Source organism: Notolepis coatsorum (assembly GCF_963971535.1).
Source record: "Notolepis coatsorum genome assembly, chromosome: 1".
Lineage (NCBI taxonomy): Eukaryota > Metazoa > Chordata > Actinopteri > Aulopiformes > Paralepididae > Notolepis > Notolepis coatsorum.
In genome coordinates, this window is record NC_140165.1 from 109,328,498 (window position 1) to 109,342,563 (window position 14,066).

General features: G+C 41.8%; 1 protein-coding gene across 3 annotated transcripts in view; it reads left to right on the forward strand.

Annotated features, from left to right (window-relative positions):
* The window catches only part of dock11 (dedicator of cytokinesis 11), a 328,275-nt gene that overhangs the window by 60,394 nt on the left and 253,815 nt on the right, over nt 1–14,066 (forward strand). For all 3 annotated transcript variants that reach the window (XM_084319393.1, XM_084319394.1, XM_084319395.1), the window contains exons 4-5: nt 5,925–6,007; nt 11,176–11,242. In XM_084319393.1, coding sequence (XP_084175519.1) covers nt 5,925–6,007; nt 11,176–11,242 — 150 coding nt within the window. The remainder of the gene's footprint in view (nt 1–5,924; nt 6,008–11,175; nt 11,243–14,066) is intronic.

Here is a 14,066-nt window from a genome sequence, read left to right on the forward strand (position 1 = left end):
CATTTACCTTAGACCTCCATGGTGATGCAAGCATTAGCTATAGATAACGTCTCAAGCATTACTTACAGTCGACTTGATTGAAGATTACAAGAACTATGACGATAATCCATGATTACTATTGCTGATACATTTAGCTTAGTGGTCCAACGCAGTATACAAGCTAGACCCGACAGTTGTGTCACTAGTCACTAGAAAGAGGAAAAAAGTGAGAGCTGTCACTTGCCAACAATCCTCCTCCATAAAGGGGTGAGACGTCAGAGAATGGTATGCTGCACATTCTAGTGTACATCAGGTCAAATGATTGATTACACTAACTATAAATGTATAGTGATAGAGACCAAAGTAAAAATACCTAATAATAAAGACCTAATATAGGGGGCGACAGTGGCTTGGGAGTAGAGCAGTCGTCTGGTAATCCGGAGGTTCCCGGTTTGATTCTCGCTCCTCCCGGGCAGCGTGTCGTAGTGTCCTTGAGAAAGACACTGATGAGCAGGTTGGCACCTTGCATGGTTGCCTCCACCGTCGGTGTGTGAATGTGTGAGTGAATGGGTAAGATGTGAGAAACAAATTGTAAAGCGCTTTGGATAAAAGCGCTATATAAATACAGCCATTTACCAAAATACCTGTAAATCACAGTAAATGGGTATACAGGTCAGGACATAGCTTTTCTTATAACACTAAGTATAAGTTATATTTAATATAAATATAAATTAATTCATATACAACACATTCTCAAGATAGATCACTCTGATTAGAAAAGAAAACCCATAACTAAAGTGTACATAAATAGCCACTATTTTTAATTTATACAATAAATATACATGGATTTACAGTTACACAAATGGATGTACGATATAAACTGGAATAGCGAACAATATCATGTGTTGTTGTGATACATCTATGGTAATTTAACATTATATTCTTCTAGTACCTCCATTATGGATTAATAGCCTGGTCTGTTGACATTTGCAATATCAGCAACTGTTGATGAAGATTAAGTACTTTAACATTGTAAACCAGCAATCTGAGGGACACAGAGCAGCATAACTGGACCACTTTAACAACCTTCAGGTCAATCGAGGGTTGAATGCACTGAAATACAAGAACACCCTATAGAATATGTACTGTACTTTTACTTTTGAAACTTAATACAGTACTGTAGTTGTAATGGTACATAATTCACCCACAGACCTATTGTTAGGAACATTCTAGAAAATTAGTGCCGCCCGAACATTCTGGAACGTGTGTGATGATGTCATGGCAGTACATTCTAGAACCTTAGTTCGGACCGTTGGTGATGATGTCATAGTAGTACCTTCTAGAACCTCTAACATTCCTATTTAAGTATTCTGTTTAGCTTTCTAGTAATGTCCACCTGGCTGGCACTCCTTATCTGGAGTAAGAGGGGAGGAGAGAGGGGTGATGGATGAGGGGGAGGTGAATGAGGAGAGAGGGATATTATTCAGTTAATGCCATGATTGTAAAGCTGCACACATTCCATGATGCTCACTTTAGTCCAAAAACATAAATCAGACCTCTTTCATTGTCACTCATGTCCTGTCTTGGGTTGACCTGTGTCGTCTCTGTGAGGGCAGTAACATCTCCAGCACACCTCATTCTGTGAAAAAAACACAAAAAGCTGAGTATTAGCTAAGCATAGACAGATAATAATAATAGTTCATTTATGGAGCATCTTTCATACATAAAATGCAGCTCAAAGTGGATTTTATTGACAACAAACATAACAACTTTGACAGATCAACATTTGTGTTTGCCTTGTCAGGGATAAAACGAAAAGTCCAGGACTTACCGTAATTCCTCTAATAGTAACCGGTATTCAATAAAAAACCGGCTCTCTATTAATGACCGGGTGCGCTGTTGAGCTAAGCAATTATAAGCCGGCCTCCTAATACAAGCCGGGTTTCATGTATATTAGAGGAATTACGGTATTTCCCTCAACGGATTTACCATAGGCAATATATTTTGTTATTGTTGTTATATGCTGGCCTGGCTGTGCAGTAAATACCATATAATGGTATGGTGTTAATGTTTACCAAGAGAGTAAGCCTACCTCAGAATTGTATAAAATGAAGTTATTATTATTATTATATCAGTATTGTGATTGCACTATTTTATTTTATTTAACTTTTTTTGGCCACCTGTAATTGCACTGTTTACTACCGTATTTCATACAGTACTTGGTTTCAATAAATTAACCCAGTACATTTTACTGGGTTCAAACTGACACAAAATGTTGATTTATTCATTATGATCTGTTTGAAAATTAGAAATATAGGCCTCTCTTTTATACATGCCTCCTCCTAATACAAGCCTGGTATCCGCTACAAGCCGGGGTTACTATTAGAGGAATTACGGTATTTACTGTTTACATCGTTGTCCCTGTTGTTACTGGTTTTAAGTGGCACTATGGCATCTGAAGTGCATCGAGCATTCTTAGTGCATACAGTAGTAGTATTCATGTTATTAGTATTCTGTTGTCTGTTAGCCAGTTCTTTATACTATCAATGGTGGTCACTACATTACATCTATAACTGTCCTTGTTGGTCATCATTTCCACTGTTATGCACCTGGCTTGCGGTAAGTTGCTGATGTTATGATGCAGAAAGCTATACAGAAGGCTCACGTTATGATGCAGAAAGCTAACCTTATGATACAGAAGGCTCACGTTATGATGCAGAAAGCTAACCTTATGATACAGAAGGCTCACGTTATGCAGAAAGCTAACCTTATGATGCAGAAATATCTGCGGTATCGTTACATGTTGGCAGCTAACGTTAGCTAGCTGCTAACGTTAGCTAACTGGGCTGGATATACGAGAGCTAGTTCGCAGTCAAAGTCAAACGTTAGCAAACTAATAGTTTGGTCTACGTTTCTAATACATACCGTCAAATATTATGTCTTTATGAATTGACCTTACCTTTGAGAAAACATAAGTGTCCTTGGTAATGGTCTTCACATTCAGTTGTGTATGTGGTCGACGACACAACATAATCCATCGCTTGCATTTCTCTAGTTTTCGTTTGGGCTTCGGGAAAGGTATGAAATATACTCCTCCATCCAGTCATTCAGGGTACCTGGTGTCCGAATGACAGGTACCCCACGCACAGCGTTTCACCATCGGATATTAGGTAGATAATAACATATAAACTGAACTCTTACACAGTGGTTTTGATCACAGCCGTCTGGTTTGATGCAGCCCACAAATGGCTTTTCTGGTGTTGACCGAGTTTTCTGCAGCGATGTTTTTGCTGTGATATGATTGGACAAATTCTATTTTGGGGCGTGGTTTAGCGACAGGTCTATTCCCAAACCCCTACCTGGTCGTTGCGCACTCTACCCCTAACCGTCGGTCTGGGAGGGCGGAGACTATCACATGCTTCCTCCGACACATGTGTAGCCAATCCCCACTTCTTTTCACCTGGCGGCGCGGACTCACTGGGGGGGTGTAACGTGTGGAAGGATCACACTACCTCTCCCAGATCCTTCCCTTGCTGTGCAGGCGCCCCGACCGCACTGTAGAAGTCGCTGTTTTACAACACCCACTGACACTGCCAATTGTGTCAGTATGGACGGTCGACCAAGCCGGAGGCACCACAGCTGGATTCGATCCCACTGTCTCTGTGGTGGTAGACAGACGCTTAGTCCGCTGCGCTACCCGGCCGCTCTCCATTTGTATTTTTACCAGGAATTCCAAGTCTGCAGCTTATATTCTTTCAAGACATGTCAGAACCTACTCAGCTTTCTGTGTAGCTGAAGCTAAAGGTGTCAAGTTACCACATATTGGACCATGAGAGGTTCCACCTATTCGTGACATCACAAATGCAACTCCGATTTCAGGTTGAAGTACAGTGAAGCTCTCCCTCTCCGGGGGAATAATGTGAAAAAGGCGCTCTGGTGACAAGTTCTGCACAAATAACATTCTGTATAGTCAAAGTCATGCCTCCAAGAGGAGTTAACTGGTCTCATGGATTTGTATAAATTCGTAAGCTTCCTGTATTATGATGCTAACTTCATATCTCCTTCTGATAGCGCTTCTAGAGCTTGACACTTTGGCTGAGGCAAAGTCTGTCTCTGGCTGAGGCACGTTTTGTAAATTGAGAATGTGAAATATTTTAAAAGCAAGTTGATCGTGTCCTTGTTGAATGATTGGAATATTAGCCATTGGATGATACAGAATTCCTGCTATGAAGGGACCAAACCACTCAAGTGGTGAGTGACCTAGATAAAAGAGAGACCATCGGACAGGCCCAGCTGCTGTGTTCAGAAAGCATGACCAGCCAAGGTGTTCCATAGTACAGACACCAAACTGGAGACACCTGTTGACGACAAAAGAAATACCATACAAAGAGACACAGGGAGAAACCATAGTGGAGTTCCTATATTCTGTGTTATAATAAACAGAAAAGGTGTCACTCTCTGGAGGACACCCCAACAGTGTGGTCCCCCATCCCCAATCTTCCCCAAAAAGCATGTTTTTTTTTATATTCGTTTACTATAAAAAAAATTTAATCTTGTGGATTCATGATTTTCCAAAATCGTTGTTCAATAGCATTGCTTTCTCAGTAAGCTAGCATGGAGTGGCTGGTATGTATTCCTCAAGATCTCCAAGTTCAGATGAAACCTATATTTGCTATAGCTCTTGAATTGAGCCTGCTATAGTCTCTGAAAGACAACAATATTGGTCATATATTCATATATAAATATTAGGGAAGGGCATTGATTTGATCGGGATCTGAATGTTCGAATAGTCATTCAATTGTAGAAAATCGAATAGTTTGCATAAACTATGCATAAACTATTTGATGCAAGACTATAATTTTGTCTTAAAAAATATATTTTCCCTTGTCTTTACTGGCAACTACACTGTAGTGTATTGAGAGGGGAACCCTATTAACTGTTACACCGCTGAGAGGCATCGCTGGGTACCGCTTGCTAGCTAGCCAGGTAGCATAACAGTCTGTTAACAGCTGCGAGAAGCTCTGTTACTACAGTACATTCAAGAACAGGATAGAAATATGGAGGATGAAGAAAGAGATCGGAGATGTTACATTGTAACAAAGTTTTGTAAATTAGCTATTTTGTTTCAACTTTTGGAATTAATGCTTTTGTTCCCGGAAATAATGTTTGGTTGGTCTGACTCCCAAATATCTAGCTGTTAGCAATGACAGCAGCCTGCTAGCTCGCTTGTTTGACTATCTCACATTCGCTATTAAGTAAAAACAAAATCATATGTTCCCCCAGGCCATCAGAGCCTTGAACAATGAACATTGAGTGCCACAGAACACTGAACTATCCACACACAAGCACACGTGAGCACACGCACGACACGCACGCTGTGCACTAGCAGCCACTTTAACACTTTAACATGAGCGGGCACACACTCATGCCGCACTCACCCACACTTATGGCCAAAAGGAAAGGCCACTTTAAATTAGTATAACAACAGTAACAGTGTATTGCACTACCAAAGCTACCTAGCATGTCCTATATGCTCTGTAAATAACTATGTACAGATACCGAGATGTCACACCATGTTACCTGTTACCTGTTATTGCACAATGTTGTTTTTATTGGATTCTATTATATGTTGTACCACTGTATTGCACATCGTTGCGGGCAAGACCACCCGCATTTCATTGTATACTTGTATGCCGTGACAAATAAAACTATTGACTTGACTTGATATGTTAATGGGGGGGAAGGGGGGGGGGGTTGGCAATCTTCAGTGGTAGTCGAATCGTTTAGAGTGACTATCAAATAGCAATTTTGGTAGTTTTGCCCATCCCTAATGAATATGAATTATATATCTTACTCAGCCAAAGTGGCATAGCTGTTATATTTGTGTGTTTTTGTGTTGTAATGTCCCTAATCCAACTCTCTGTGTGTGTTGACCTGTTTGGCAGTGCATCAAGATGTACAACACAGACTGGCATGTAATCAACTACAAATATGAGGCTTACTCTGGGGATTTCCGCATGCTACCAAGGTAAGGAGAAGGGAAAATAACATGCCTTTGTTGTTCATAGTAACAATGCACCAATGTGGAAATTCGTGGCTCATAAATTGACTAAATGGACTGCATTTTATCCAAATCACTTTATACAAGTTATGCCTCATATTCACCCATTCACTCACACATTCACACACCGATGGCGGGGGCAACCATGCAAGGTGCCAACCTGCTCATTGGTAGCAGTTAGGGGTTAAGTGTCTTGCTCAAGGACACTTCGACACTCTGCCCGAGAGGAGCCGGAATTTAACCGGGAACCTTCTGATTACCTGATGGTCACTCTACCTCCTGAACCACTGTTGCCCTGTAACTTATTATTATTATTATTATTATTATTATTATTATTATTATTATTATTATTATTATTATTATTATTATTATTATTATTATTATTATTATTATTATTATTATTATTATTATTATTAATTAGGGATGCACCTAATGGGAAATTCTTGGCTGAAACCGATACAGAAAATAGAAAACAGTTGGCCGAAAACCGAAAGCCGAAAGGCCGAAAATGATTCATAGAATAGATTTTTTTTTTACCAATGTTGTGGAACATTATGATTATGGAAAAATATATGATTATGGCAAAACTTAACTTGAATAATAAATAATCACTATTATGGGTCCATAAAACATTTATTCAGCACTTCTGAATGCATACAGTACATTAATTCCATCCTTTCTCTGGCTGCCGCAGCGGACATCTGTGCTCTACTGAGCGCACCTTTCTAGTCCCCAGCTGAATGTGCTCGCTTGACTTTGGCACAGTAGACTCGCGACAGACAGACAGCGTCAATGTGAGAAACACAATCCCCCCCCCTCTCGCTCTGAATAATATGCATATTAGATCACTCAGTGATTAACCGCGACGGGCAAAGTACCGGTAAATAATATAGTAAATAAGGATATAAAAGCATGTTAAAGACGCATTTATTGGACGCGTTGCGCGCAGAGTTTACATAGAAACAGCGCGACTCCCGACAGCGCGACACCATCACAACAACACGCGAGGTTGTTAGGTTGTTTCTGTTTCGGTGATATATTTTCGGTGAAAAAACTCTTTCGGCCAAAAGCCGAAAGGCCATTTTTTGCCATTTTCGGCCGAAAACTTTCGGTGCCGAAATTTCGGTGCATCCCTAATTATTATTATTATTATCATTATCATTATCATTATCATTATAATTATTATTAATATAGCTAGAATCTGTAATGCCGTCAAACAGGTACCTCTAGGCAGAAGAGCCCATCTTGGTTCTGTGCTTTGTTTACATTTCTTTGTTTTAGTTTGACGTGTGGTTTGGTTTTTTGAGTGGGGTGGGTTCCTATTGCTGGCCACACCTCACACCTCAACAACTGCCCAATACCCACTCAAAACCAAACCAAAACAAAGAAATGTAAACAATGTGCAGTATCAAGAGGGGCTTCACATACCTCTTTGCTATTGTAAACATATTTGTCAAGTTCGGTGCAAATCGAAGAGTGTCTTCACAAGTAATGCACCACTTCCTGTTTACCATGTGTGTTATTATGCAATAATTGTTATTATGCAATAAGCATAAGGATAAACTGACAAATGAGACAAATGAGATGCCCTTGAATGTCCTGAACGAGCATGATGCAGTTAAAACACTACAATCTCCTGTCGATCACAGTGGGAAGTCCAGCTGATGAGCGAAAACATGCTCTCAGCCTCAACCTTTAAAACTTGGCAGGGCGGCTGGGTGGCGCAGCGGAGATTGCGCTCGTCACCAATGCAAGAGACTCCGGTGTCGAATCCCGGTGTCAGCGTTGCCTCCGGCTTGGGCCAGTCGTCATACTATCTCAATTGGCAGAGGTAGCGGGTGGAAAGTCGATGGGTGGGGATTGGACGTTGTGGACAGCGACTCCTACAGGTCGGTTGGGGGACGCCTGCACAGCAGAGACAGGAAGTATCGGGGGCAGCGTGAGCCTCCCACGCGTTACTCCTCGCCACTGAGAGACCGCGCTGTCTGGTGAAAAGATGCGACAGGCTGCCTCCTCGTGTACCGGAGGGGACACGTGATGCAAGGCTTCTATCCTCCCTACGACCGACCAGTGGGAGGCATAGTCTAGCAACGTTCAAGACAGGGGAGGGGAGAATTGGAAATACGAAATTGGGATGGGAGAAAAATAGAAAATAAGGAGAAAAAGTGGATAAAAAATTATAATAAACTTTAAAACGTGGCAAAAGTAATCGACCAGAAGGACAAATCCCCAAATCAGTGCAAATGCAGAGGCTGAGGAGTTGTACTCTGGGTTGCCAGGTTATGCAAGAATAATTAAGCGTAGAGTATGAATGAGATTAGATGGTCTATCTATCTAATCTGGCAGTACAAGTCCCCCTTACAAAGTCTGATTTCATTCATGTCACTAATATACAACTCAATAAAATTTTAACATAATTATGTGGACAAAAATCTTGCGATCTCCCTCTTGGCTTGCACACATCATATGAAATAGCCTTGGGCCACACAGTGGCGCAGTGGTCAGCACTGTTGCCTCACAGCAAGACGGTCCTGGGTTCAAACCCCAACAGGGGGCCTATCTGTGTGGAGTTCTCCCCGTGTTTGCGTGGGTTTCCTCCAGGTACTCCGGTTTCCTCCCACACCAAAAGACATGCATGCTACAGTAGGTACAGTATATCCTGCCATTGCCCTTGACCAAGGTACTGGCATTACAAGGTCCCTGGGCACTGCACTGTGTGTCTGCCCACTGCTCCTGAAATAGCTAGGATGGGTCAAATGCAGAGGACAAATTTCCCCAAGGGGATTAATAAAGGGACAACTTAACTCTCTATACGTTTTCCAATTCACTCTCTGTGATTAATTATGCACTTACTGTCATCTGAATTATGCATGCAAGGTATTTCTTTAGTATCACAACCACTATTTGGCTATTTTTAACAGTGGTGAAAATAATAACCTTATGATGAGGAAAAATCACACAAATATTTGGGAAAATGTCAACAAAAACTGTCCAATCAGCTTCATTACTTGAGTGGTCTTTCACGTCTTTACCTGCTTTTGGTTTGATTGCTTTCACACCTCAAAGAACCGCTCCAGGGTTCACTTGGAAGGTGGACCAGGGTGCAGTTGTTTGATTACTGTGTTCACACCAGTCCAAACGAACCTCACCGTGGGGGTAACTGCTTCATGGATCCATTCAAACACACTCTAACGAGGCAGGTGTGAAAGTGCCCTTATTAGGGAATTAATTTAAGCTGCGGCCGCATGAAACGTACATAGTATTTAAAAAAATATTATTCTTTTCCCCCCCCATGTTTTATTAATAGAACGTTCGCCTATTGGGAACTGGCATAGAGCAACACAGTGGGGCGACAGTGGCCCAGGAGGTAGAGCGGTCGTCTGGTAGTCGGAAGGTTCCCGGTTCGATTCCCGGGCAACGTGTCGAAGTGTCCTTGAGCAAGACACTTAACCCCCTAATTGCTCCCGATGTGCAGGTTGGCTCCTTGCATGGTTGCCTCCGCCATCGGTGTGTGAGTGTATGGGAGAATGTGAGGACATTTTTTTTTTTAATAAAAGCGCTATATGCACCAGCAACACAGCAGAACATGAGTATAGAGCAACACAGCAGAACATGAGTATAGAGCAACACAGCAGAGAGTGAGTATAGAGCAACACAGCAGAGAGTGAGTATAGAGCAACACAGCAGAACATGAGTATAGAGCAACACAGCAGAGAGTGAGTATAGAGCAACACAGCAGAGAGTGAGTATAGAGCAACACAGCAGAACATGAGTATAGAGCAACACAGCAGAGAGTGAGTATAGAGCAACACAGCAGAACGTGAGTATAGAGCAACACAGCAGAACGTGAGTATAGAGCAACACAACAGAGAGTGAGTATAGAGCAACACAGCAGAACGTGAGTATAGAGCAACACAGCAGAGAGTGAGTATAGAGCAACACAGCAGAACGTGAGTATAGAGCAACACAGCAGAACATGAGTATAGAGCAACACAGCAGAGAGTGAGTATAGAGCAACACAGCAGAGAGTGAGTATAGAGCAACACAGCAGAGAGTGAGTATAGAGCAACACAGCAGAGAGTGAGTATAGAGCAACACAGCAGAGAGTGAGTATAGAGCAACACAGCAGAGAGTGAGTATAGAGCAACACAGCAGAACATGAGTATAGAGCAACACAGCAGAGAGTGAGTATAGAGCAACACAGCAGAACATGAGTATAGAGCAACACAGCAGAGAGTGAGTATAGAACAACACAGCAGAACATGAGTATAGAGCAACACAGCAGAACGTGAGTATAGAGCAACACAGCAGAACATGAGTATAGAGCAACACAGCAGAGAGTGAGTATAGAACAACACAGCAGAACATGAGTATAGAGCAACACAGCAGAACACGAGTATAGAGCAACACAGCAGAACATGAGTATAGAGCAACACAGCAGAGAGTGAGTATAGAGCAACACAGCAGAGAGTGAGTATAGAGCAACACAGCAGAGAGTGAGTATAGAGCAACACATTGAGAGTGAGTATAGAGCAACACAGCAGAGAGTGAGTATAGAGCAACACAGCAGAGAGTGAGTATAGAACAACACAGCAGAACATGAGTATAGAGCAACACAGCAGAGAGTGAGTATAGAACAACACAGCAGAACATGAGTATAGAGCAACACAGCAGAGAGTGAGTATAGAACAACACAGCAGAACATGAGTATAGAGCAACACAGCAGAACACGAGTATAGAGCAACACAGCAGAACATGAGTATAGAGCAACACAGCAGAGAGTGAGTATAGAGCAACACAGCAGAACATGAGTATAATAGAGCAACACAGCAGAGAGTGAGTATAGAGCAACACAGCAGAACATGAGTATAGAGCAACACAGCAGCAGTAGAGCAGCTCGGTCCTCTCAGTTTAAATGGAGTGCTCCATTAGTGAAGTGTGCCTGTGATTGGCTGACCAGTGGGCAGCTGCCAGCAACAGTTTTCTGACTCTGCACATTTCATTAGATCCAGTGCAGTGCGTACATTATAGGAACATAATGAGGCTGAGCAGGGAGAGCGTAGAGAGCAGGCAGGCAGGTGATGTATTGATGATAGTTGCTGACACACAGTGACTCTCTAACTGTATTTTCACAGCAAGAACCTGAAGACGGACAAGCTGCCAGCTCATGTGTTTGAGGTTGATGAAGACGCCAAAGACGAGGTGAGTAAGATAAGATAAGATAAGAATAAACTTTATTGTCCCCGAGGGGAAAATTTACTTGGAACATCAGTGCTGCATCCTTCTGCGATAACAGTGTAAAGAAAGAAGGGAAAAAAATATATATATACAATCATTCATTCAGTTAGTAAAAAGGACTTCAGACAAATATGACAGTACATAGAGACATGCAACCATAATACATAAGTAGGTAAACTAATTTCAAGAGCTTCAAAAAGCTTCATATTGCACCCTGCCCTAATTAAATTACAACAGATTTTGACTTGGACAAGAAAGAAAGAGGTGACAGCCCACTGTTAGGTGGCACCTCAAAGGAATCGACCTCTAGTATTATTTAGGAGAGCGATGGATGTAGGAAGGAGTAGAGGGGGCTTGAGGGCCGTTAGACCAGAAACATTGATTATTGGGGGACGATTAAGTGGTCTGCCGTTCACTCTCTGCGTCCCTGCTGGTGTGTATAGCTTAGCTGGTCTTGTAATGTATATGTATGGTTACAGCTGTACTGTATATGAAACCCTACACTATGCTACATATCACAGCCAGGGTAAATTAACCTATAGTGAGATGAAGTTAAGATCCCTCAGGCCAGGGGTTCTCAACCTTTCTGCTGCCAAGGCACCCCTGTGTTCAATAAAATATTCCAGGGCACCCCTACATACGATAAAGACTTTTTCGGTCCTGTCTTTTTTGCTACAATGATGACAAAAGTGCTTGCTTTCAAAATAAGTTTTATTTAAGAAACCGGGAAACACATTTGTGTGTATATGCAGGCTATATAATGCATTATTAACAGGTGTTTCAGGTCTAAATGGCTTAGTACTGTTGACATTACACTGCTTGTAGTAGTAAATCAAATAGCATATTTCTTTAAATAAAATTACAGAAAATTATCACTGCACACTTTTCCTTAAAAATAGCATATTTGGATAAGTGTGACCATTTCTCAAAAACTGAAAATCATGTATTTTTTTTTAATACAGAAAAGGATCACTAAAGTGCTATCTGTTGCAGCTGCACTGTTCTCCATAAAAATAGCATATTTCGATTTGTTTGACCATTTCTCAAAAACAAACACACAAAAGGATCACCAAGTTACCATTTCTCAAAAAATATAAATAAATACAGAAAATAAGCACTCCTTCACTCAGTGGACATTTCTAGCTCAATGCGAGGTGTAACTGAGGGGTACAATTCCCTGACTGTATTAATAAGTATGGTATCATTAAACCACTACTGTCTTATGTACATTACTACTGGCCATACAGTACACAGGTATATGATGAGAACACCTCCACAATGACACGGTTCCACACAAAACTGGGTTTAAGAATATTTATTAGCAGCAATGATAGTATATATAACAATACTTTACGTAGGGTGCGCTTATAAGGCAAAGGAATGTGCGTAGGCAAATCAATAACGTATGTCCATTCTCATATTACGTAGGAGATAATGAATACGACCTGAATCTTAGGAATTATATCTATGGTACACTAGTGAGGCAGCGGGAGATACTGGTAGGGTCCCTCCGGTTGTAAGCCAGCAAGGGGAAAGGAAATGTCGGTAGCAAAGTCTGGATCAACGGGGACTCAATAAGCTCCTGCTACGGGAGACGGTACATTACTCCCTTGATCAGCAGACGAAAGCAGCAGCTGTAATCCAGGTATGCGTGCAGCATAGGTGAAAGCCAGCCAGCCTCTCCAAGAGACGGGCTTGAGTGATGTTCCTCACGGGTAAATCCCACACAGTAATGGGTGTAGACGATTCTCCTCCGCTCCAATAGCCACAGGACCAAAGCAATAATAATAATAATCCAGCCGGAAAAGGGCTCTGCATTCACCGGTGTAGATTCTCCGGTGCGCGTTACTTCACATTAACTAGGTCGAACTTGACGTTATTCCACTAAGCTCTGATACTTTTAGTTATCAATTCGCACGCGGTCTCAATGCTCTATTTGGGGCCAAACGGGCCCTACTTCACCGCACGTTGTATCGTGGGTGAGGCTTCACTTGGGTAACTCGAACTACTTCTGTATTCACCTGCGCCATATTTATACGTTAGGTGAACAAACTAGTACCAGCTTTATTCCTGTCTCATATCCTTGCGCAGAGCCGTTCATGTCCAGGCAAGTCTTTGGCGGTGACTTTGAACCAGACCTTGGAGGTATGGCAATGGCGCCTAAGGGACCGCTGTCCAATAGGAGAACGAAATATTATGGTCTGTACTAGGTTAAAGGGATATTCCGTGTATATGTACAAAGAATACACAAAGGATATCAGACGATATACAAATATTATGCAATATATATCAATCAGTAAATATATATATTCGGTTTAATCTGATCCTTCGTAACACGAGGTCTGCTGCTGCTGGCTAATAATACGGTCAATACGTGGGGAGATCTTTGACAAGGCAACACGCATGTCATCCTCAAGGCTCAACTTGGCCCTATATTTTGTTTTCAGAGCTGTCATGGATGAAAAGCCAGCTTCACACATATGTGGTGCTGAATGGTATCAACACCTTAAAGCAGTGCTTCTCAAACTTTTTCTGTCAGGCCCCCCTTTGGCGGACCAAAATATTTTGGGCCCCCCCCCCCTCGCCCCAACAAAATCGTCATGAAATGGGCCATGTTTAAATTTATTGAAATAACACCAATATCATGACCTTTCAAATTGGCCCTATATTTTGTTTTCAGAGCTGTCATGGATGAAAAGCCAGCTTCACACAGATACTGTATGTAGTGCTGAATGGTATCAACACCCATGAGATACTTGGTGGGCCATGAGATGAGATACTTGGTACT